We start from the raw sequence: 27,479 nt of genomic DNA on the forward strand, positions 1-27,479 counted from the left end.
TGTACTAGTGAATATAATAGAATTTAAGTGAAAACAAGTGACTTAAACAACTTATGCAGATCTAACTAATCTGACATTTTTTCATTAGAATCAATTTAAAGGAACTTTGACATCCTGCATGCTGTTTTCTCGCGACAGTTTTGACCTTTTTAGAAATGTTAGAAAAGATAATTGGCTTGTCTTGCCCAAAGCTTATACATATAGACTTTTACACACTGAATCAGCCATGGGCACTATTGGGCCTAACCTGACTCCGCCAGATGGGGCAGCAGAGAGTACACTCCTCCTGCTCCCATCTGGGAACTCTAAGGCAGACTTGATGCCGGGCCACAAAACGACCTGGCCAATCAGCAGCTAGAAGCTGCTGCTAGAAGCTGCTAGAAGCTGCTGCTGATTGGCCAGGCCGTTTTGTGGCCGGGCATCAAGTCTGCCTGAGAGTTCCCAGATGGGAGCAGGAGGGGGGAACCCAGTGTACTCTCTGCTGCCCCATCTGGCGGAGTCAGGTTATATTGGGCCACCAATAAAGACAAATTGAACCACACTGCACCTAAAACCAAATATCACAATAGGAATTCTGGGGAGTGTGTTTTGGCATTTTAAGACCTAGACTTGGACTGGACTTGAACATTTCCATGGGGACTTGGACTGGCCGGGGGCCGTGGTTGGGACATGACTTGACTTGAGTGAAACGCTAATTGCAGGTGGCTGAAGCCCACAATAGTGGAAAAGGAAAAGACTGACTGAGGCAAACAGTTTCATGTTGCTAATTATGTAATTGGAATCAAATGTTGCCTACTTCACTTTCAAATGATAAATATCATTCCTCCTGTTATAATAAACTGGACTGGGTAATACATTTAAGAATACAGCTGATAGGACTTCTCTTTTAGCCCCAATAGTAAATCTAGTGTCAATGTGTAAAACGCTAGCAAGATGTAAGTTTGACACATAGCAAGTAAACAAAAATGAACAAAACCATAGTTATAATGTGCTTTACTCCCTGTCTTCTAGTTTAATGAACACAATGTATGAGTTCAGCTGTTAAGCTTAATATAGGCCTACTGTATACTCTTATCGGGCAAGGTTGTCAAAAAATAACTGATCTACAAGCTAACAAATAATGTGTTCCATCGTGCTACGAGTATAAATTACGCTTTAGGCTGCAGATTTTACTCTCCAAGTGGCAAGTTGTCACTCATTCGCACTGGGTAAGGAAGCTTGGGATTTTAGGTCAGTGTTATGTAGGCAACACAGGCAGTATATAAATATCTCTCTTTTTCTGAGGGCAGACAATTTCAGAACATAAATATCTTTAGTGTGATTCCCATATTCCCTCATAAAACGTATGGACATTAATATTTGAGCACTTTAATACCAGTAACCAGTACCAATAACAGTATTTTGTTCTGATTGTATCATGTAAATTGATTGTGTTTTGGAACCGAGTGTAAAATAAGGCCAATCTTAATAGAGCTAATGTTGTATTGTTTCTTCTTTTTTTTTTTCTTTTTTTTTTTTTTTACAAATACCTCTCATAGAAGTAAAAAATATGTTTAATTTTCTTTATTTATCTCATATTGAAATGTACTCAGAGGAATAGAAAGTGGTCTTTCGCATGATTATGCTTAAGATGCGTGCAGACTATTTCAAACATACCGGTAATCTTGTTATCATGCCATATTGATTTAGGCAAGTTGATGTAAGTGTAATGTAAATGTAAACTTGGAATAAAAAAAATGAAGATGTGTTCTGGCCTCTAAAGTTCATCCGTATACTGTAAGGAAGACAAATGTTGTATTATTTGCTGGATGGATATTTTTGTGGTCAGTAATTCTTGTTTGTGGTCAGAACGTTTTTGATACATTTTAGCTGACATGTTTTTTATTTTATTCTCTTTATATACATTATCATACAAAAATATTTCTTTGAAAAAAATACTGAAAAATCGCAAGTGCAAAATATGAAATGTCCTTTTGCAAAAGTTGTCCGTGAACGGCGCGACAGAGTTCATTTTGTTAGCAGTTCACTTTTTCTTGCCTCCTTTTTTCTTTTTGGTTTCCTCCTCTTCTACTTCCTCTACTTCTTCTTCCTCTTCTTTGGCCTCTTTCTTTTTCTTCTTGGATTTCTTCTTTTCTTTTTCCTCCACCTCCGCGGAGACGGTTTCCACCTCCACTTTTTCCACTGGCTTCACAGCTGTAAGGATACAACAGAAAGACTTCAGTCCTCACAAACACCAATGGGTTTACAGCTGTAACGATACAACAGAAAGACTTACAAACAGCTAACCACCAATTACTTTTTACTCCACTACCAGTAAGAAGCCTTAAAGGCGATAGCGACCGCAGGGCTGAGACACTACCGGAATAATGTTACTTCATTATGTTGTTGTTGTTTTTTTAATCAAAGGCTACTTAATCCAAATCCAACAGATAAACAAGTGAAGCAAGGGCCTTATGAAGTGTCTTCAGTGTCTATATGAATACTCAAATGTGCTAGTTACAAGTTGGTAGATTTAGATTATTACAAAATATGCATTAACCATGAAATTAAGCCATATTTTATACTTTATACAAACTTGTGAGCTTGTAGATCTGCTAATTTTTAAAGATTCTTTTTGACACATTTTGAGACAAGTTAAAGTTACAAACAAGTTAAAGTCATTCTGCACTATTTCTACATAATTATAAAGAGTAATGCTATGCTGTGGGGCGACTGTGGCTCAAGAGGTAGAGCAGGTCGTCCAATGATCCATGGGTCGGCGGTTCGAATCCCGGCTCCTCCTGTCTACATGTCGAAGTGTCGCTATATAAATGCACCATTTATTTACCATTTAATGCTACTTTTACTTTTCCACCACTGTCAATACAGTGATGGTGCTTCCCTGTCTTTTATGGTGCTTCGGTGCTTCCTATGGTAATAGGAATTAATTGGTCAATATGGTTTAACCCCAAAAAACTTGATACAAAAGATATTTCAATGGATTCTGGTAACAAAAATCTAGGAAAATTTGCATTCTGGAAAAGCGTCGTTTTCGACATGGCGTCCAAGATTATTATTATTCCTATATTGGCTATTTGAAAATAACAGATCTACAAGCTCACAGTGTCACGTTGTGAGGTTGTAGATCTGTTATTTTCAAAAGATGTTGAGAATAAAGTTAAATATGTTTAATCTTTTTTTAAATGTATGGGGTCCCTGGCACCAAATATTTTCAAATGGAGGTTTGTGGACAATTACATATTAATCTGGGGATCTTGACATGAACAAATGTGGGAACCACTGGTTTAAACAACATTAGTACGCAAGCTCAAATTAGCAACTACACTTTCGAAACAAGCCTCAAAAAACACAACATTTACAAGCGACTTTACAGAAAAACAAGAAATGATGGGGGGGGGGGGAGTTCCAGACCCACAGGAACGCACCCAGAGCCGCCCCGCGTCCGAAACGGTTGAGAAATGACAGTTACCGTGTGCCGGTCCCTCTACTGTACCCTCTACTGTACTGTACTGGCACACCTGAAATCATCATATATACAGTTAATGTGTGTTTGTGTGTGTGTTAGGTTGTGCACAGGTGTTGAAAAACAACCATGCTGTTTTCGTGCTCATACCCAGCCAGGCAGGTACCCACCCAGCCAGCCAGCCACCCACCCACACACACACACATAACTCCGTAATTGAGTGGTTGCACCACTCAAAAACCAGGCAAGCAACTGTGGGGGAAAAAAACAATCCAAGTTTTGCTGGAAATAAGCAGACTTGGCAACCTGCGCGAGCGTCATTTCCATCCACCAGCTGTTTAAAAAGCAGGAAGAAACGCTCCAGGCACTTTCTTGAGGCCTCTTGACGCTTATCATTTGTCTGGATGTACCCAATCTCTGTATGGGGATTACATGGTGCTTGTTAAGTGATTTGAATCAGCGGTGTGGAGGAAGATCTTGTAGTAAGTAGGCAGACTAATGACCCTTTCTGATTTCTGTCAGGAACTGATTTGATCCGATAGGAGGCCGATATAGGACCCATTTCTGTATTTTAAGATGTAGTTGATTGGCCATCTCTTGCAATGTGTAGGATGAGTCACTGTTGTATATTTTATCTATAAATTAATCTATCCATCGAGTTGTAATGTTTTATTTTGACCTTCATCCCAGTATCGATTTGCTACACACACACACACACACACACACACACCCCAGTATCTGTATTGATTCACTCTCATCTGCGGAAGCCTACAGATAATTATGTTCGTGGCGCCATGAGTGCTGCTTTACAGGCATCACAGGTTTTTCATTTGTTCAAGAATATGTTGCCTTGAAAATGCATTCATGTGCATCATTCATTGGTATCATGCACAATACAATACAACCTTCAACAGGATGCTGTGACTGTGAATGCAAGTAAACGTTGTGGGTGTTTGACCACGACTCTTTGAGTGTCATATGACATTACTAGAAACACATAGAGAGCCAGCTCTGAATGTCCATAAAAGCTTTGTAACTATGATTTGTTTCCATTTGTACACTCTTCAGCGTTATGGGGGTCCTCGAAAAGAAAACGTTTGAGAACCACTAGTACTATAGCGGACTCATAATGTGCCATAGTGTCATAGTAATGAGTATCATATAAATACATATTCTGAAGAAAACCTACAGTCTTGACATTCAGTAATTGGGTATTATGATCAAAATAAGAACATTATAATGGTGTGTAAAAGAAGAACATCTAAAATGTTGACAAGGCAATTCCAAGTCTTTGCCACATTTTGTCAGTCTATACGGTCGGACATTATTGCTGTCATGACTCATTATCTTCCAGCCAAGTGTACTATAACCTCTGCAGTTTATATATTCCCTGGCTGGCATGTACAATATAGTCTACTTGCCAGCCCTATAGAGCCCCATTGTGAACCTGGACATTTTGAGTACCCTATACAGCTTATTACCCTATATACCCTATATTAGCTTATTATGCTAATTATGAAAATTTCCCAACATAATGCAAGTTAGAATCCAGCAGTTTCTAAATGCTGGGGACCCATACTCAACATATCTAACATGGACTAATAGTGGACTAATAGGCCTATGTGCTTCTTCAGAATATGACGTGCCAATATCCTTTTGTCAGCTTGTTCTCCGAGCACAATAGAGCTTGTTCCTTCAAAGCCCATGGATATTGAAATGCAGGCTACTGGCAAACTTGAACACCGTCTTATGCCTATAACTCTTTTAGACATTTTTGACTATTTTAAAAAAAAACATTTTAAAATGGTTCAAATAGTCAGATAATGGATATGTATAAGTCGCATAACGGAAAGTTGTCTATGGCCTGTTTTCCCGCTTCATTTTTGTATTTGTAACATGCTTTGTATGTTGTTTTGTTATACTGACTGCTTTGCAGTGTTGTTTTTGGCAGCAAATTTTGATTTTAGTTTTCGTCATAGTCTCTTGAATAGTTTTCATTTAGTTTTTAGTCACATTTTAGTCACCTGGAATGTTTTAGTGTTAGTCTAGTTTTAGTCGACTAAATATCATGAGATTTTAGTCGACTAAATCTACAGTTGATTTAGTCGACGAAAATGTATTTTGGCGGGCCTTGATGTCTTCGTAATGACGATCTACAAGCCCACAGTGCGACGCGTTGTGAGCTTGTAGATCGTCTATTTTCAGCATGCAACTAATTGTAAAATGACTTATACAGGATCTCTTAGTCCCTTCCTGACACTTTAATCTAGTTTTTATTTGTTGACAAAATTGTCAATTGTATATTTAGTCTTAGTTTTAGTCATCATAGCTTAGTTTTCATTTAGTTTCCATTTCGTTTTCGTCAGTGAAAAAAGGTAGTCGACGAACATTTTTCGTCTTGGTTTTAGTCGATGAAACCAAGACTGCTGCTTTGGCCCTAGTCTAAATCTCTATGTAACTTTAATCAAATAAAGGTTGTGTCTATAGTATCGCAGCTGCCTTTTCTTCTCTCCTGCCCTGCATGTACTTTTGATAGAGTTGTTATATTTGTCTGTCACATGTGGCACGTACTGTGAAAGCAGTGGATCTAGTTCAGTCAGGCATTTTAGAGGTCTTAGGTCGATTGGAATTTGGAGGATACTGTACAATAAGCCTATCTCACAGAATTTCCCCGCCCCCTTAATACGCTAGTGGTGATAGCGTGACGTCACTCCATAGACGCTACATGTTAACAGAGGTAATTTAAGAAGTCTACAACTTTTGTTTTCTCAAGGTAAGGTTTGTTCTATCTGTTCGAGCTGATTTACCATCTTGTTTGCTTCATAATAATATTGGTCTGTCACATTTTTACATTAGGAAATGTACTTAGATTCTCCAGAGAAAAGAACGTGTAAATGCTAATGTTGACACCACTATCTACCGGAAGGGGGCGTGGAAAGGGGGCTGTGAGATAGGCTTATTAGGGGAAACTCCCCTACGTTTTCGGGAAATGGCCGTTTGATCACACATTACTGTCCCTAACTTTTACTATGATACCACACCCTCTTTATTCACCCAATCTCACCGTGTGTGATGTTTTTCTGATCCCAAAACTCTACGCTGAAAGTACGGAGATTTGATGACATTTCAACCATCTGATGTGATGCATAAAAGCTTGAAGCTTACAAAAGTGTCAGGAAACATTGGGACAATTGCATGTCATCTGGGGAAGATTACTTTGAAAGGGACGGTACATAAAAATGATGTATGTGCAATATTTGGAATAAATGTCAGCCCTCACATCTGTGGATGGGATATGCTGCATGACATATCAACTGAATGTACTTTGTATTCACACCCTTCAGGAAGTCAGTTCAATATGACGGACCACAAAATGAAAATGCGCAACTGTTCCTCATTAACCACTTAAGTCCTGTTTTAAACTTCATCGTACGGAGGTGTCACACGGCGAAAATAGCAAATCTATAAGCTCACAATGTGATGTGTCACACTTCAGCTATAGCTTGTATATCTATTTTCTAAAAAGTGTGACATTTTGCACAAAAGAAAAACCTTTGTCTATGACACGCCCAAAAAAGGAACGCCAGTTTCAAAGTGGTTAATTCAACAGGGCTTTATGATTGAGTGTAGGACTGGTTCAGCTTCCTAGTTTTCATAATCTGCGTCTGATTCCTGAGGGGGAAGCAGTGAGACCAATAAAGCAAACCCCTAAACCCCTCTTTGCAACTCTGTCAAGTGGGAATCATCATGCCATGACCCCCAAATGACACTCAACTCTCCCATACCCTTCAGTGACAGTGACATGTGTGAGAAACATGTGTTTCAGAGTGACAACTTTGAGAGCTTGATAAAGAAACTTGGACCAGGCCTATGCACTCGCTGCTTCTGGGATAATGGTCCCTTTGAGTCCATTTTAACACTCTCAGGGTTACATTAACACTGAACAGTTCACTGTGTGCTTCTTCTCATGAGGCTTGGCTGCATAATGTATGTGTGTACTTTAGCAGCAGAAGGTGGTAAAAAAATGTGGTAAAAAAAGAAAAGTGATGAGCATGAATGAGCATAATATGAATATGTCCACATCCCCATAATGTGTTTACATTTGATAGATGTATTTCCTTTGAAAGAGAAAAGCAATCTGTGCGTGCGTGTGATGGGAAGGAGAGCCGAAAGACCTTTCTTTACAACATCACTGCTACAATATTCCTTTTATGTGCCATATTATCTGCAACCGATCGCTTATGATGGGGAAATTGGCTCTTTATTGCCCTCTGAATGGCACACTTTAGATTAGATGCAACAATAACTGAACATAATTGAAAATGCTCTTTTGTGTGAGCTCCTGTTAGGGTGAAGAAATGAGTGTGACATTCAAAAAGTCACTCATGTCTACTGTACATCCGGCTAGTTAATTAAGCCTCCATTTTGTTCTATTGTTTGATAGATTGCAGCAAACACCCAGCTGTATGCACTGTCTGCGAAGCCACGCTTAACTGAGGATATTTGCTGTTCACTGGAGTCAGGTGTGATGTGTTAAAGCTATTATGAGTTGGACATTCTTAAAAGAAAATATGTAAATACTCATACAAATATAAAGAATCGTCACTTATGAGTTATGACCCACCAGAAGAGTGTGGCTGCAGAGACCTTAAAACTCTCTGCCTGTATTTTCTTATGTCTTTATTCGAGACATTTTTGGGAGTCAACCTTTGTGCCGTAGGACGTAGGTATTCGCTATTGGTGTCGTTGAGCCAGGTAGGAGGGCCGGGCCAACTTTGAATGCTGTGTTTACAAACTATACGAACAAAGCCTACTACCTACCTTTAAAAATAGAACATACAATATACGGCATATGTCATGACAGAATCTCACATGCTTTTCAATGTGCTCTTGACAGTTGACTAATAATACAGTTTGACTACATACATTCGTTACATTAAGAGAAATTGCAGGCTGATAGCACATTTTAGTAAAATAGCCTATACTTCTCAATGTAGCCACTGTACTCTCCAACAGCTCTGTAGTACTAGTAAATAACAGATTTTCAAGGTGAGAATCAAGCTACCAGTAACACAATACCAACACTTTTAGAATCTCTGCTAGGAAATTGCAGAGGCAAACACTATATGTTGTGTTTGGGTGTTATGGAGTTATGATTTAGAAGATTACTGATTAGAATTGGGGGTTCCCAACCACTGGTGGTACTTGAGTAGCCTGGCTAATAAGCCAGACTAATATCACACAACACTGTCGCGGTATATCAGTCTGGGCTGGCTCCACTTGGATTTCATTTCCCGTCGAACATTTTCTCTTCGACGCAATTGGTCAGAGCTACTGTCAGTCAAAGGTCTCAAGCATTGAACGTCACTGTACCAAAGCCCGGCTATATTGCATACCGTGTCCCGATTGGTCCGACCTGTTCTCTGCTGTAGGAAAGAGGCGTGCTACTGAGCCTCGCCAGACCGTAATCCGCTGGTAGGCAACTTTTTTTTGCCAACGGCTGATTCGGTCTGGTTTATTAACCAGGCTAGTACTTGAGCCCCCCTCTGGTGGTACACAGAGGAGTTGCCCACAAAAGGAGAAAAAAGACAAAAGTGGAATGAAATATTCTTAAAGGGGCAGGTATACACTTTCTGAGGTGGTACTTCAGTGGTGGTACTTCAGTCTAAAAAGGTTGGGCATGGGAACCAATGGATTAGATAGTACATATAACAGCTGTACGTATACTTCAGCTGCCCATAAGTCCAGCCCCAGCCGCATGCTTCATTACTTACACGGTCAGGATTTATTCAAATGTACATTAGCTCAACCCTCCGTGATGCCAGTGGAGATTGTGTTGTGACATGAATGATGTCTCTCCTGTGGTTTATTACATTCTTTTTTTTTTGTCCATAACACTTATTGGCAATTATTTGAAATAAATAATATTATAAGCTGTTGATGTGAGACACGACGTAGCAGATATGTATGAAGAAAAGCTGAACAACAACACATCTTGACAGTTACAAGTGTTACCAGAACAGAGAGTTATTTTTAATATGCTAATGAGAGATTTTACAGAACGGGAACAAGCAGGTAGTGAAATAGAAAAAAACACAAGACAGCAGAGAAGAAAGGATGGCATGCATTACCATCTCATAAAGTAGCTACGGTAAGTAACCTATATTACTTACTACATTCGTTTATATATCTCATACATAAATGATGAACCACTTGTGCTTGAGCAGTACAGTGTGTGTGTGAACAACACCGGTGCCAACTGGGCTATATGAAAGAGATAAAGCCCTAAGAAATGCTGCGGTTCCGTTGCTCTAAAAACGCTAACGTTGCAGATAACAGTTAGCCTACTCCTGAATAGTAAGTTAGCCATACAACTCTTGTACTATACTGTAAATGTATACCTTTAACTCTACTTGTGAATTACAGCTGTATACTATCAGTGGCGTGCACAGACATTTAGAGGGGCGGGTGCTCAAGTGAAAAAAAGGGCACCTTGTGCAGCATGTGGAACCGGCCGGTTGCCTTAATAGTGTGAGATTTATAGATTTTGGGACCTAAATAATATATTAGAAGCTTTTTTATCAAGAATTGATCAATGTCACCATGGTCCACCATGGTTTTTTTCTTCAAATGGGCACATTTGTCCAGAGGGAAAAGGGCAGGGGGTGCTCTAGCACCCCCTAGTGTCTATCTGTGCACGCCACTGTATACTATTACTCCTGCACATGCAGAACAGTTTTATTCTATGTAGGACGCACAACATTATGATGACCTGGGCTGGCAACCAGTTGCTGGGAAAATGCAGATTATGCTCATTACACCTATTACAATGATTGACCTATCTACTTTGCAGCATTACAGAGGAGAGCCAGCACCAGGTACAGGGAGGATACACGGTATGAATGTGCTATCCATCCATGATGCCTGTCATTGCATTCTCTAACGTGTGTCGCTGAGCCAATGTATCGGAGCAGGATGCTGAGATCAGAAAAGTCTATACTTGAGTCATGCCCCGAAATCAACTGAGTGGCACGACCGTGCGACAAAGTGTGAATTAACCCCCGAGGAAAGGAGCGAGGTCATCCGGTCTCTGGCAGAGTAAGGGGGCCGACGTGTTCCTCCTCCTCCCTAACTATGGGGAGCTGGCTGGTGTTTGCACTTTGAGCTTGTACCTGTTCAGAGACTGTGTGCACAGCAGTGTCTGGGGTGGCTGCAGGAGCAGAGGGGAAAGGAAAAGAAGGATCCAGACCGATTTGGATGAGAAAAGTAAAGAGGAGAGGAGAGCAGACACATTGATAGAATCAAACCGATGAAAGGTTGGATTTGTAACATGGAGAGAAGGGGGAAAAACAGAAGAATTAGACAATGCAAAAGACGCAGTAGAAAGGTATGGCAATTAAGAATTGCTGAAGAACAAATGTCAGAACAACAGAGCAGGAAAACAGTTAAGAATATATAGATAAGAATGACTAACTACTGCATAGCTCATCTACATTAGTGACTAGTTGGTGTTCATTTAAACATTCACAGAATGCAAGGAGACTAGCTGCAAGCTCACAACACATCGCAGTTGTGAGCTTGTAGATCGGCTATTTTCAAACGTTTTTTACATTTTACAAAATATACTTTGTTGCACAAGAGTGTTGCTATAACTGACTTACAATGTTATGGTACACATACTGTATGTTGCTTTTGAACATCAGTTATTTACAGCAAAGTATAAATTTGGCTTTAGTCAGGAGTAATTCATCAGTGCATAGTCTGCATACACAATGAGCAAAAATTGAAGAAAAAACTAACCACAAGGTTAGTTAACCACCACAATACCCAACACGGATTCAATTTGAATCAAACTTTCAGGGTGTGTTTCAAGTACTTGATACGCATATCCTGTAAGTCTGGTGATGAATGGCCTACCAGAGTTGTATGTGCTGAGACATGCAGGCCTTTTTGAAATTCGTCTATCAAATATATTCAAAACTATATTGTCAACAGGGCAATGATGACAAGGATCAACACCAATTTGGATGAGATATGTAAAGAGGAGAGGAGATAGTTCTGTTAAGGTTCAAGACCAATCCACAGAAGATTTGGAAGCAATCAGGAAGATAGGAGATGTCAAAGGGAGACGTCAAAAATGGTCATGCAGGATTCAAAATGACGAACAAAGGCAGAATTTAGTAGTTGTTCTTGAGGCAAGTTTGTAGAGTGAGTGGCTATATGAAAAGATTTATTGGAGCATGTGGGCAGTTAAAGCCTTTTTTGCAGATTCAGTCCAGTCTGATTAAAATGTAACAATCTGTTGCTACAGTAGATATATGTCCTTCTGAGACACACCGTTGTCTGTCTGTTACAGCTGAGGCCTGGAGAGAGAGAGCACACTTTTTGGGTATAGATGGATGTCTGTCGCAGGTTTTGTGCAAATCAGAGTTATGACTTTTTTCTAATTTGATTTGTAATTATGAACATATTTTGTGTGCGTGAAGTGAAGCACACAGAACAGATGAAAATGTGCTGTGTTTACTATTTACCATCTAAAAAACGGGGCAGAATTACAAAAATAAGCAACAAGTACACCAAAAACAATAGGGTTTCAATCATTGGGGCTTGAACCATCTACAACATACTTCAGTGTATAGTCCAATGTATACTGTACTATACAGTCCTGACTGAGAGATATTCTTAAGAATTAACAGGATATGTATCCGGTATGTGACTAATGCAGTAGAAAGGTTTAAAGGGCAGAGGCAATTAAGGCACTTACATCCGGGGATTTCCGTCAGCTGGTCCAGTGGAGGCACGGTCTCTAACGTGTCAGCGTAGCTCTTGGCCGCCAGCCTTTGCTGGTGTCGTGCCTCAATCTCCTTTTTGGTTCTCGGGATTCGGCATTTGAAGATGCAGCACAGTGTAATAACTGGAGGTGAGATAGATAGATAGATAGATGGATGGATGGATGGAGTGAGTGAGTGAGTGAGTGAGTGAGTGAGTGAGTGAGTGAGTGAAAGAGAGGGGGGAGTGAGACAGACAGACAGACAGACAGACCCAGATTATATGTTGGGTGAATAAGTGTACGACAATAGTGCAGTTCAGTCTGAACATTTAAGGATTTCGCGTTAATGTGAGTGCGTGATGTCTGTTCTGTGTGTGAGCTGCATGGATCAAAGGAGCATCTATATTGGATAAACAACAGATCAATACAAACACTCTCTAGGTAACAAGAGGACACGAAGGACTATAAACCCAGAGACAAACCCCATGGAGCACACAGCTCTTCCTGTGGGTAGATCTGATGAAGATGCTCTAGCCGCTAGAGCATCTTCATCAGATTTGAACGTTTGTCAGTCTCCTATAATGGTACCAACATCAATACAGCATGGAATTGTGGACCCAACTACAACAAAATATTCTTTAGTATCGGGTTCAAATGCTGAATAAATAATGGACCTTGATAAGAAAAGGGTTGAAAAACACTGCTCTAGCTCACCGGTCCCCAGAAATGTCATGAAGAAATTAAATTAAAATCTAAGAAATTCCATGAATTAGAAAACGGATGTTTAAGAAATGGTGAAAATGGACGATCTACAAGCTCGCAACCCGGCGCAAAGCGGCACGTTGTGAGCTTGCAGATCTGCTATTTTTACGGGGCAAACATCTAATTTCTTTTTTGGGGTCTCGAGCTAAAAAGTTTAGGAACCAATGCTCCGTTAGGCCTGGGCCAAAGCAAAGAGACACGACATGGCAGATGTTGTGAAAGAAAAGGTGAACAACAACAACACATCTTGACAGTTACAAGACAGTGTTACCAGGACAGAGAGCTATTTTAAAAATAGGCTAATTTTACAGCAGAAAGTGAACAAGCAGGTAGTGAAATAGAAAAAAACACAAGACAGTAGAGAAGAAATGATGGCATGCATCACCATCTAATAAAGTAGCCATGTTTTTATTTTCTATAGTCACTGTCATTTTAACGACACCACATCAAAAATTCCAACATATTTTGATTGTCCACGAATATAACCTTTTCCCTTCTTTTTAAATATTTTCTTTCAAATTGTTATAATGATCATTAATTATATAACCCGCCTATCTCCCATGCAGACTCCCTCCCCAGTCAAGAGTTCAGAGTTTTAATGAATGTAGAATTATGTGCAGGATGTAATTTACATATAAATGTGAGGAACTTCATGTATTTGACTACTTCTCTATATAGTTTCCTCTCTCTCACACTTATGCCAGTGTGCCAGTGATCAGACACCCTCCTTGGTGCCAATGTTGGCACCGGTACCAATGGTTGCTTTAGTTTCTATATCTTATTCATATGAAACTGTCCCACCTGTGCATGAGCAGTACAGCTAACTCACAGTACAGTTATCCTAGTTGTACAGCCATACAACTCTTGTACCGTACTGCACGTTTAACTCTCTACATTTGCCGATATACTATTACTCCTGCACACACAGAACAATTGTATTCTATAGGACGCACAACATTATGATGACCTGCAGGCAACCGGTTGCTGGCAAGATGCAGACTATGCTCATTACAACTATATGGTATTACAACGATTGACCAGAGGTGAGCCAGTTTGAACACCAGATAGGTACAGGATACAAGCATGAATGCGTCTATCCTGCCATTGCATTCTCTAATATGTCGCTGAGCCAATGTCGATGCAATGCCAATGTCAATATCGATGAGCCAATTAGAGCAGGATGTTGAGGTCAGAAACGATGTTACTGCATCGTCTCGTCCGAAAACAACTGAGTGTAGATGGTTTACTTTTGGCGAGTGCTAGGCTACAGTGTGAACAGTCTCTGTGCTCCAGTCTTTCCCTTGGTTAGTACTTTTGCAGGGAAGTCACCCAGTGCTCGCGCACCCACACACACGCACGCACGCACGCACGCACGCACGCACGCACGCACACACACACACACACACACACACACACACACACACACACACACACACACACACACACACACACACACACACACACACACACACACACACACACACACACACACACACACACACACACACACACACACACACACAAGCAAGCAAGCACTTTTCCGTAAATATCCATGGATTTATGTTGGCACTCATTCTAAAGTGAGGCATAATCACATTAGACTTTGTATTGGTGAATGTTTCTGTCTTGAAACAAACAGGCAAACAAACAAACAAACAAATAACAAAGTCTAAACATGAATGGAATAGGCTGGAAATAAAAACGTCTGGGTTTCCGAGGCTAATGAATCCCTGGACAATTTGTTGGTTAAAGAATCCTAAATGTCTGACCACTAATACTAAAATGCTTGTGTGTTGTATAGCAAGTTTGTGATTTTTGTCTTGGCTCTGAGAAAACAACTGCTGTGATGTGGGATGCAGAATGTGCATTGCAACAGAGCCTATAATTCCCATTTGATCTACTGGTGCCAATGATGAAAAATGGGAATATGGATTTGTAGCTATACCCGACTTTGACACTTTGACACATTTGAAACCAGTCCAACCCCCATTAATTCAATAATCAGTTGCCTGTCAATAACACAACAGACCTCCATGTCTTAACAGGCAGCTCTACCTGTAATGCTGTGTTCACACAGAATTCACGCTGGCAACTACAAAGATACAGTCTACCAGGGCTGGCTCATATCAATGGGCAAGTGGGGCCCAGCCCTCCCTATTAAACCCTAGTAAAGATGAGAAATTAAGAGTTAAATGATTGACAGCTGACACTAAAATCTCTCAGCCCCAGAGCCAATAGAGGGTTCTGCTCATCCCCAAAGCCCGCCTCAGGCCGTGAGGTCACTGGCTTTTGACCAATCACAGCGCCTGCTCGTGTGTTGTTGGTTTATGATATGAAGGAATGGCGGGTGGTGGAGGTATTTTAAATGAATTAAGTTAATTGTACTTTATAATCCGTTTTGTCCCGTGTCCGTGGAGGGGAAAATTAAGTTAAGAGACTGGGGGCATATCGATATCGTCCATTATGGATATAACAAAAGGAAAGACGCCAAAATACGTTTTGTGTGGTTGAAATTCTTGCTTGGGGCAGACAGCTGCAGACACCACTTCTTGGACCCAAAGGTACTGTGGATTTGCTTCATTTATCTCACAAAGTTAAGAAACATGATCGCTGGTTTAATCACATTGAAAGTGGCTCGAGCTCTCATTGAGTTGGGAAAAGTGAGGAGAGGAAGAGAGAGAGGCTGTGTTTGTGTGCGGTTGCGTTTTTATTTGTTCCAGTGCCACGTGCGTGCGCGCGTGCCTTGTGTGTGTGTGAGAGACACTTTAAAAGCAGAGGAAAGAGGTCTACTGTAGAGGAGGGGATGAGTTTCAGTAGGCTATGCTGTACCACTGGCTGCTATATTTGTAAAGCTGCATTTACATCTAAAGATGACTGTAATAATCAAACCTTAATTAGTTGTCTGGTTCTGGTCTTATATTTTGTTTTAAAATATTGCTATGGTTTAACGCCAGGCTCAAATTATTATTATTATTAATGACAGTAAGAGCAGCTCTGCTCTGACTATCTGTACATACAAATACAAACAATGTTCACTGGAGCAGTGCGGTGTTTGTTGTGGGCACTTCTGTTGTTGTGGAGCACTTGCTGTAACAATAGGCCTATAGTGTCATTGCTGTACTTGATTTCCGGAATATAATCCTATTGTCCTTAAAACTAGGCTCCAGACTTCCCAAAACAGGCTCCTACTTGACCTCGCCCCCCGAACCCACCTCACCCCTGCCCACTTCGACAGGCTGGACTGGCTTAGGGTCGACGACAGAGTACAGCATCTTGCAATGGGTCTGGTCCACAAGATTCGATACACCACCAAGATACCCATGTACCTGTCTAGATACTTCCTTAATGTTAACGAAGTCCACACCCACAACACCAGAGGGAGTGCAACGAACCATGTACAACCCAGATTCGGCACAAACAAGGGACTAAATTATTTTCGCTCCTATGCCACCAAAATGTGGAACGCCCTACCAACAGTCATTAAGACATGCAAATCCCTTGACTCCTTCAAAACCGCTCTCAAAGGGCACCTACGGACGGCCCCAATTCGAAACTGGCCCCCGTAAAATCTGAATCCCTCACTGTATATGTTTCTTTTCCCTTTTTACCTCCATTATGATGAATTCCTGTTCTTTGTCTATATAGAAGTGTCTATTTGTACGTCTCTAAATGTTATGATGAATTGAACATGGTGGACCCTGTTGTAAACAAGTGTAATGCTTAATTGGGTCGTCCACTCACAGTTAACAGCCTTTGTATTGAGTTTGTGCTCGAAATGTACTGTAATTCTGCAAACTGTTAATAAATATTTCAATCAATCAATCAATTGCTGCAGGTTGAACTAGTATTTCGTTGCTGTCGGGAGGAAACCTCCATTTTTGAGGTTTTAGATTTTTTTTGTGCATAAATGTGACCGGGTCTGGCAAATAGGCCCTCATCTCGACCAGAGTATTTTTTCAGTTTCTTACAGATTATTAAAGTACAGAATGTAAGCTTTCATATGATGTATCATTCAATGAAATTGGAAAATATTTGAAGGAGATATGACCATTTTAAAATGATTGTGCCGTTTTACCCAAAGCTGAGAAAATCCCCTTTGAATGTTCACAACATTTCAACACCTAGAGCTGGCTAGCCTACTTTGACTTATAAATGTATACATTTAATTTGCCCAAATCAATAATCTGTTGGAATGAAAACCTTCTTCAACATTCAAACTGTGTTAATATGAAAAAAACGAAAATCACAAAAAAAAAGAAATCAATTTTATTTTAGATTTTCTGCCTTTTCATTATAGGCGAGATGAGGACCATTTTGCTAGACCTGGTCACAAATCAGTGCTATTGAACACCCTTTATGTCTGTGTGTTGTTTCGAAAATATTGAACCAATGGAAAGTAGTAAAAAGTGCTTTGGACAAAACAACTTAACTCCATTGGACCCTCAAATGGTCTGCTAAAGCAACTAACTCCACCACCTCTCCCTCTCTTATGGAAGTCATTGACAATAATATATAAAGTCACAACTCACAACATCAACTTTGATGAGGCAGTAAAGTATTGCTTTGTTTTGAAAATATAAGTTTTTCCTAATTTCCTGAAAAATGTATAATTTTCATTTCCTGAAAAATGAACAATTTGGAGTTAAGAGGTTTCTTCCTGACAGCAGAGATATAGGCCTACAGTATAATGGGTGTCTTATAGCCCCCCCACCCAAAATCACCACCAGCCTAGTCTACATTTCATTTTCAGTGGAAGCCAGCCCTAAAGTCACAACTGCTGCAACAACTGAACATTTGTTCAAAGATTGTTGGACAACCACTTCAGAAACTTTATACATCCACATACGATAACAGCACCCTAAGGTTAGCACCTCTAATACTAAGCATGTGTTGTATACACTGACACCACGCTAGACAGGAACGCCCAAAAACGTCACATCCGGTTTTAGCCTGGGGTAAGAATTTTCTATGGCTGCCAATGCAACTTGGTCCAATCCTTAATCACATACGGACAAACATCTATGCCGATGCTATCTAACTTGCGGAGGTAGCGTGCCTTGTCCACGGGCAACAGATCTTTCAACGTATGGCATTGCAAATACGTTTGATAATTGCTACTCTGCTCAATATTGTTTTGAAAATGCCGCAAATAGCATTGCAGTGAACGAGCGCAAATCTCAACTTCCCCCGGTTGTGGGCGGAGTCACAGTTTGAGGCGCTGTTTACGCGCCGTGGTGTCAGTGTATAGAGAATATAGGTTGCTACCTTCAGGAAGGAGATATGGTGTACCAGCATACAATAAGGTCAGCTTAATCAGGAGTTGTAGTAGCCATCTAGGCGGTGGATATGGCTCTTGTCTTCATCTCTTTATGTATGTAAATTGTCTTATTCTTTGTGTTATGTCAAATGTGTGTATATGTGTTCTGCATACTAGGCTGCTGGGTCGCAAGACAAATTTCAGTGTGAACTGACAATAAAGTACTATATCATATATCATGATACAAATATCCAGTACATCCGATCGGTGAATCAATATTATACCACAGGTCGTTTCGAGGAAGCAATCTGATTGGTTGAAACAGCCTTCTAGCTGTGGGTTAAACCAGCACCATTCACCACCTAATCAAAACAAAGAATTCAGCTGCTCTGTTTTCCCAGAGCGCTAGCAAACTCGGTGGCTAGGCTAGCTAGTTTCTTGGGACATTTGTGGTCGTAGTGACTACATCTGTCATTAAAAAAATATATTCTTTCAGCGATTTTCTTAGTTTTAAGGGTAACTGTTGTATAATTGCAATATTACACTCGAGGGTGTGGGTTAACGTGATTATTGCCACTTCAGTGATGCTTGCGGAACTCGACTTCGTCTCGTTCCTCACCGCATCCCTGTCGTGGCAATAATCACGTTAACCCACACCCTCGAGTGTAATATTGCTTAATTCTCCAGCGCTTGCTCCATGCATGCCCAGCCGCCCACCCCTCTAGACCAGAAAGCACGGTGGCTGGGCCAGGCTACAAAAGCTACAACAGCTACAAAGCTATACAGACTAGTAAGTTAAGTAAGTTGAGCTGGCTTCAACTTCACACACAAAGCTACAAAGCGACAGATGCTGTGTGTAGTCTGTAGTATCTGTAAGTGTGAATGCAGCATCAGGGTCAATTTGTTTTTGTTTTTATGTAAGACAGTGATTCTCAAAGTGGGGTTCTAGGAGGTATATTGGTATTAGGAGCTCATTAAAAAAAATCGGCGCTGTGTCGCGGTCACAATAATAATTAACCCCTTTACACCTAAATCATGAAATAATTTTTTGAAACATTTTTAACTAGACAAATCTTGTATGCTGTCCGCAGCCGTGTTGTTTTCGTCGACTAATACTATGACAAAGTGTTCGTCGACTACCTTTTTTCATTGATGAAAACTAAATAAAAACGAAATGAAAACTAAGCTATGATGACTAAGACTAAATATACTGACATCTTCGTCAATAAATAAAAACTAAAATGTTAGGAAGGGACCCAGTAGAGAAGAGATCCAGTATAAGTCATTTTACACTTGGTTGCATGCTGAAAATAGCAGATCATCTACAAGCTCACAACGCGTCACAACGCAGCGCGTTGTGAGCTTGTAGATCGGCTATTTTCAGCAAGTCATTACGACGGCATCAAGGCCCTCCAAAATGCAGTCGACTAAATCAACTGTAGATTTAGTCTAAACTAAAATCTTATGATATTTAGTCGACTGAAACTAGACTGACACTAAAACATTCCAGGTGACTAAAATGTGACTAAAACTAAATAAACTATTCAAAAGACTAATGACTAAAACTAAAATCAAGATTTGCTGCCAAAAACAACGCTGGTCCGCAGCCAAATACATGGAAGGGTTTCATGACTTACTGACTGCTAGAATGAACATGGAGAAGATGCCGATGACCTGCCATAGCCGCAGGCCCCAGAATACAACAGTCTCTGAGTTGACTTCAGGTGGCTTCGGTGGAGCGTCTGTGGGTAAAAGCTATATGAGAGAGATAAAACATCATTCAGTCAAAGTCTTATTTATAGTATTCTTTAGTCATACGATGGTGTACAGTACACACTAGTGCCCAAATCTCTCTGATCTACTACAAACTGACAGCGGGTTACATTGCGTCTATTCTTTTTTTTTTAAAGATATTTTTTTGCGGCTTACGCCTTTTATTGGTTTTTGAAGGGACAGACAGTAGGCTGACAGGAAACGGGAGAGAGATGGGGGAAGACATGCAGTAAAGGCCGTGTCGGGCTCGGGAGTCGAACCCGCGGCACACTGCGACTGGATTACCAGTCGGGTGCCCAGACGGTTACGCCACCGCCTGGGCCACATTGCGTCTATTCAATAACACAATTTAATTGAAACATATTTCACTATTGTAGGCCTTGCCTGTCTGTCTGTCTGTCTTTGGGTGTGGTGTCCCGTTTGGTCCAGGGAAAAATACTTAAATAGTTGATGCATTAAAATGTGGCTGTATCTTTTTTTTTCTTTTTTTCACCTCATGAATGTTATGTAGCCCAGTGATGTAAACTGGTTTTCAATGTAATGAGTCCCGGGATGCAGGGATGGTCTTTTAGATGAGTCCCAGGGTCCCACTAAAACAACGTTAGGAGTCATATCTTGCCATTTTTACAAATTGCAGCATTTAACTCCCATTTCATTTTATATGGTTATAATGTGGTTATATTTCTGTAGAAAACAGATGAAGAAATGATTATTATAACTAAAGCTAGCAAAATAAACTAGAATAAAAAACAGTACAGTAGTGCATCCCGTGGATGCAGAGGTCGTTGTTTTATTGCGTCCCTTAACTATAAACTGCGTTTTGGGATGCAAAATGCACCCTATTTTAATCTCTGGTAGCCTGTGATAGTGAGTAACAAATCTTAACCCATGGAATGGTGCATGAACCCCCACCACTGTTGTGTTGTGTCAGGTGGGTCTATGGTGGACCCACCTGACACAATAGTGGTGGTCCCCAGGTTGCTCCTAGTGAGGATGGTGGTCCCCTGGGTCAAAATCTGTTGAAATCCCTTTCTCTAGTGTCCATCCTGGCCTCGTCCTTATTTTTCAGTGCAGAATAAGAACGGCGTCGCGCCACACCATATTGAAAAGATAATGCTAGTGCACATCACATGTATTACAGTACATGTACCGTACTCTGTGCATGTGTTACAAGGCAAAGGTTATCTTGTGAATGACATATTTATACAACATTATGCATGGACATTGGCCATAAGCAAATTGCCATTGAAAAACGGTGTTTTGCAAATGGCCATTACAAGCAAATGGCCATTGCAAAGGCACAGGATTTAGATTAGAAGTAAGTCTCCTGAAGGATATTATGCATGTGTCACCATTCATGTCTTACATCTCTAGAAGTCAGTCAACCGGCATGTTATCGTGCTGTACTGTATACTGTATGGATCATTAACTGAAAGCCCAGTGATGTATTACTAATGGGCGATGTGTCACTGACAGTCTGCAAAGATATTTTTTTTCTTTCTGACATTGTTGAAGTGTGTTGTGTGTGTGTGCGTGTGTGTGCACGTGCGTGCGTGTGTTGTAGCCGCACTAGAGCCACCCTAACACTCTAGTCTGATGCATACCTAATCAAATCAAAAGAACGGCCCAGGTTTCATCTCGGCTACATTCATGGCTTGCTTGCTTTTTTGTGTTGTTTCCCCTTTCATCCTTTCTCTGGAGACTATCACCTTCACCGAAAAACAACACCGGATTGGTCAAAGTGGTGTCGCTTTTGTACTGTAGATAATTATGGAAAATGCCATTGCAAACAGACCAGTACTCCAGTGTATCCAAATAAAAAATGTTTCATGTTACGTATTATATAAATAGTAAGGAAATAGTTAAGGAAATGTTTGAGTATAACACTATGGGGCCTATTTTCAGGACACTAACGCCAGCCGCAAAGTCTTAACTTGTGTCGTGTCGGTAGGTCGTGTGTGTGTGTGGCGCAATATTGCTATTTACGCGGCGCCAAAATGGCCGTCGCCCGATAAACGGCTCTGAATTAGTCCTGGATGTGTCTTGGGACTTGGGTGTTACATTAATAAAAGCAATCAAAGTGCCGTTACCTTTAAGAACTGGCGCAGAAAGAGTACAGCATGCTTTCCTAGCGACAAAACCAATGTCCTGCATGAAGTGAAGCACGTTTAAAATCTACTAATAGTGTGATATAAATAATGATGTGATGTCAGAAGACGTGGTGAAACAATCTCTGCTCACCAAAACATTAACATTGAATCAAAAGTAAATGAATGCATGCACTATACCCCAATTGTCTCATATCTAACAGACTTCTTTGATATCTTGACTAGGGATGGAGTCCGATGGAGCTCGATAACCGATCCCCGAAAAAAATCAGTTAACAAGCTTATTGAGTGCCCGCTTATTGAGTATGTTGCTTAATCAATCAAGACAAGAGGCGATCAAGAAATAAATGTAATCATCCACAAACATGTCTGTCTGAAAGTGTATTGATACCTGCCAACCAGTGCTGTCCGAGTGTCCGGGTGAACACAATTATGCATTTAAAGTGATGGTACACATATTAAATCAGTTAAGTTTCTTTCATGTTATTTCATTGGCAAAAAGGTCAATTGCCTTCCGTCTGTACTGTATTTGAAGGCCGTAGTAAAAGATTCGGGTTCTGTTCAGAATTTATTGTCTCCTGTCTTTCCACAAAATAATAGAAAATGCTCGATAGTGGGCTCGATAAGAACCCGGTTACGATAAGCCTGATTGATAAGGTGCTCGTTATCAATCAAAAGTAACGAGCTCCATCCCTAATCTTGACACATCAGTTTGACAGCTACATATTACACTCTTCAAATCTCTTTGCGAAAAATAGCCAAACTACAAACCAAAGCAAAGTTCTTTGTTTACCCAGGGGGAATGGACTAAGCTCGAGATGCTTGTTTACAGCCAGACCCTGCTCATAGAACATTTCATGGTAGGGGTTCAATGCCTTGCTCAAGGGCACTTCAGCGGTGGTAATTTTAACGTGCCGGTCCGGGGATTCGAACTGGCGACCTTCCGATAACAAGACCGCTCCGCAAACCGTTCGGCCACCGCTGCCATAAACGTGATGCGTTGTGAATCGATCTTGGAGATCTGCTATTTCTGGTGAATGTTCCCACAGGAAAGCTAGGGGCCATTGGGGTTCAAGAAGTGGTCAAGGCTATTATGGGATCACGTTATATGATAAAATAAGACCTTTATTGATCCCGCGAGGAAAATCAAGTTGCCAAAGGCAGCACAGCAGTTACAGATTCAGATTACAGGGAAATAAAGTGTACTGTAGATAAAGCAGGGTAAAATAAACACCCTCAGTAAATGCACGGCAAGAATATTCAATATATATTCAACACATTGTAGAATGTTGTTGAGCACATTTTGTGCCATGTGGTCCTGCACTTTAAATCTTAGCTTTTGAATTTTCTTTAGATTTTTGAATCACAATCGATTCTGATCCGGTGCTTGCATAGTGAGCACTGTTGAGGAGGGTTTATATTATACATTATAGGACAGGATAGGAGAAAAAAGTTAAATGCAGAAGTTGTGAAAAAACTAAAGTTAAAGTAACTAGGAATAACTTTTTCATGCTAATATATTGTGTCATAGACAAATGCGAGAATGAAGCAAACGTATCCATATTGCTGTAAACTTTGCAATAGCTTTTTACTTTTTCAAAGATCTTCACATGATTTCCCCTGTGTACATAACAAGCCTCGCAGTGCCTGAGCAAAGTTTATTTTTTCCTTTTAATTTTCCTGCTGTGTGTCAGACCTGGTTGGCTTTATAGTGAGCCAACGTGTATAGAACACGATGTCACAGGCCTATAGCCAGCCAGGTCGCAAGGCAACCATTCCTACAATCTGTGTGATTGTTTCTGCAATGTAAACAAAAGCAACAGATGTGCCAAAGGTAAATTTACAATTACAATTTACAATTTAGGCATTTAGCAGACGCTCTTAATCCAGAGCGACTTACATTAAGCAATAACAAAAAGCATGGCATACATCACATGTATAAAAAGTAGTTATCATGAATCATGCGTAAACTAAGAACGTAACAGTGGAGTATCTATGTAAACTATACATACTATACTATATAATATATTATACATGTGTACTATAAAGTGCAATGACTACATAAAGTGCAATTCTAGAGCTGTCTACATAACAAGCTATAAGTCTGTTTAAAATACTATCTAAGTCTACATAATGTGCTATCTAAGGGGCTAGGCTAGGGCAAGTGCTACGGGCCATGGTGGAGTCTGAAGAGGTGGGTTTTCAGACTACGGCGGAAGATTGGGAGTGAGGCTGCAGTTCTGACTGCAATGGGAAGTGCATTCCATAGTTTTGGAGCCAGAAGGGAGAAGAGTTTGGGACGTGTGGAGCGTTGTCCCGGCGTTTTTAGTGAAGGTACCTCCAGCTTCCCTGCGTTGGCTGATCTGAGTGAGCGGGAGGGTTTGTAGGGTACGATCATACTTGTGAGATATGGGGGGGCCATGCCTTTGGTTGCTTTGAATGCCAGCATCAGAGTTTTGTATTCTGTGCGGGCAGCGACCGGGAGCCAATGGAGCGAGCGGAGAAGGGGGGAGACGTGTGTATAATGTGTATAATGAGAACATTCTATGTGAGTGCACGCTCCTGTTTTATACCAACTATGTTGATGGATACAAATGAAAGAGAATAGGCTAATTCAGAATAATATGCTGCATAAGTCATATAAGGAAAGTCCTGGCTGCCCTCCTGAGTGGAGGAGAGGACGCATGTTGAGGGGATTGTTGGCTTCTTTTCGTTTCTTTAACACTATACACTGTACAGCAGTGGTTCTCAACCCGTTTCATTTCAAGGCCCATTATTTAACCCATTTAGACCTGAGGTCGATTCTAAAAATGTTTTTTCTAAATCCTAAAAGTTTTCTAAAAAACCTATGTTTCTATGTCAGTGGTCAACCCTTTTCATGTCAAGAACCCCCGGAATTATGTGTATTTGGCTGCCGACCCCCATCTGAAAATATGTTGTTCCAGGGATCCCCGCAGAAGCAAAGATTTGAGTTAAAAACGTTAGCTCTGAAAGAATAGAGGGTATGCACATGCGTAAAGTGAATGGAAAATCGAGTGGCAAAGTGAGTTTAACATAGTTTAATGTCGTTTAATGCAATCCGATAGGACTTTTCTGTGTGGATGTATGGGCTGTCAAGGCCAGAAAGTAGTTTTTTGCCGCTCAGTAGGCGTTCCCGGCTTCCGGGTATGATGATGATGTCACGCGCATACCCTCTATATATATTCAAAGATTTGCGCCACATTTTTTCACGATTTTTCAAAAATAGCAGACCTACAAGCTCGTACCGTGGCACTCGGTGCCGCGCTATGAGCTTATAGATCTGCTATTTTTCAATAGCTAAAGCATAACAATGTTTAAAACACTATACGGCAGTGGTTCTCAACCCGTTTAATTTCAAGGCCCATTATTGAATCAGCTTTTGAGACACGGACCACCATTTGATGACATTTAGCCTCTCAGACCCAAAACTAAAGGATATTTTGTTGTCGTTGGAGTGTTGTTGTCTACAATGACGTGCTTTTGGCAAATGTTTATCAAAATAACAATTCTTCTACATTCTCTAATTGTGTAGACTTCTTGTAAATGAAGTATGCCAAATGTTTAAGAATAATTGAACTCTTGAGAGCGTAAAATGAAACCAAACGGACCCGGGTCCATATGTTTTGTTTCATTTTACGCTCTCAAGATTAAAAATCTATCCATTTGGTTACCAACTCTCCGTCAGTCAGCTGGAGACCCTCAATGACCACTGGAACCCTCTCAAGGACTACTGGTTGAAAACCACTGCTATACGGAAGTGGATGCATGCTGAAAACTCAGGCTACCTTTTATTTGATGCTTAAATAATTAGATCTATTCAACGGGATATTGTGTTTAGTTTTTGTTTGTTTTTACGTTGGAGTTACTTTCTGACAGGAATTCACCCTCAGAATGTTTCCCTCCTATGTCAATGTTCGTACCAAAGCAGAGCTTGTTTTTTTCATATGTCAGGTGTTTTCTATGGTTCCATATACCGGCAGGGGCATTTTTCTTTTGTTGCATATACCTGCTATTCTGGGGTGGCATAAAGTCAGAAAAGATTTACATAATTGAACAGATCCTGTTCTGACAATAGAATAATACTACACAGTTGGAGATGTTATTGTGTGAATGTTGTAAAGTCTGCCCAGAATATGAATTAGATTTTAGTTTTTCATTTCTTTGCTGGTGTTTTAGTAAACTGACAAATGTCCCATTTTCCCCCACAAAGTGTGTTATTTGAGTCTTTCAGTGACTGAAGGGTTTACAGTAACCGTTTTGTAATTGGATCAGTACAGTGATCTACTGATCTTGTGACATACATGCATTGTTATTTACACAAACCTGCTGATTACTTTATGTCATGGTGGCTCTCATTTGACATAATAAAGCACTGTCCCAGGCCAACAACAAAACAATAAGGCCACGCAGTATTCACTCTCACATAATTGTATGAGCCCATTAAAACACATTATGCTTTTTTCCCCCGCTCCACATCGAACCTCACAATATATCAGGTTTCGCCATAAATGTAGTCGATCTTCGTCAAAGAGGGCCGGGGGGTTTAACCGCAATGGCAAGGAGACATTGTATATCAACACATAAATTTACCTTTTATATATAGCGAGGACAACCCGCACCCATCACGGAATATCCCAAACGACGTTCCTTTTTTAGGAGAACCAGTTGGAGAAGAACAGAGTGAGATATATATATATATCAGGCTCTTACCTCTGGGTCCGGGATCTGAGAGAGCACGGAGGACAGGCAGTAGGACAGTACCACCGCCCCCCAGCCCAGTAGCACCAGTTGAGGAGGAGGACATGCCGGCTGATCCCCTGCCATTCTTTCCCCCTGGCTCTCCCTGCAGGCACCCTGCCCCCTCTCTCTTCCGCTCCCCTCTCCGTCTTTTACCCTCTGCCTGCCTGTGTGTGTGTGTTGCTGGTGGTGCCGTTTACTGGACAGGACCACAATGGCCTCTGGTGATTGATGGCGACTACGGTGCTGACTGCTTCCTCTCATCTGCTGCACTGTCGCCCGACGCTCTTCCCCCTTTGCCTCACTCGCACAACACGGGAATACATGGCGGACACACCAGTCCTCCCTGCCGACTGTCTGAAACTGCTCTACTACCTCCACGGGAGCAACCGTGTAGTGCTAGGGGTCATTAATTAATGAATAGGTGGCCCAGTGTGGGGTTACATCTAGTCTGATCTATGCTGGGGACAGGTAGATGAAGACAACATGGGGGATGGGCAAGCCATCCAAGCTCGGCTGAGCCTTGCTTATAGGTAGAACTATAGGTGGGAAATGTACTGTCACGTGACATTATCTATAATTACCACA

General features: G+C 40.8%; 1 protein-coding gene across 1 annotated transcript; it reads right to left on the minus strand.

Annotated features, from left to right (window-relative positions):
• Positions 1-1,981: 1,981 nt before the first annotated feature.
• Positions 1,982-26,978, minus strand: tmie (transmembrane inner ear; the record flags this gene model as incomplete). The annotated part of the gene is made up of 4 exons (XM_079530375.1): positions 1,982-2,193; positions 12,228-12,377; positions 19,890-20,007; positions 26,865-26,978. 4 exons carry the CDS (start codon positions 26,976-26,978, stop codon positions 2,024-2,026), a joined length of 552 nt encoding a protein of 183 aa, XP_079386501.1. The 3' UTR covers positions 1,982-2,023.
• Between the last annotated feature and the right edge of the window lie 501 nt (positions 26,979-27,479).

This window comes from Electrona antarctica, assembly GCF_951216825.1.
Source record: "Electrona antarctica genome assembly, chromosome: 19".
NCBI lineage: Eukaryota > Metazoa > Chordata > Actinopteri > Myctophiformes > Myctophidae > Electrona > Electrona antarctica.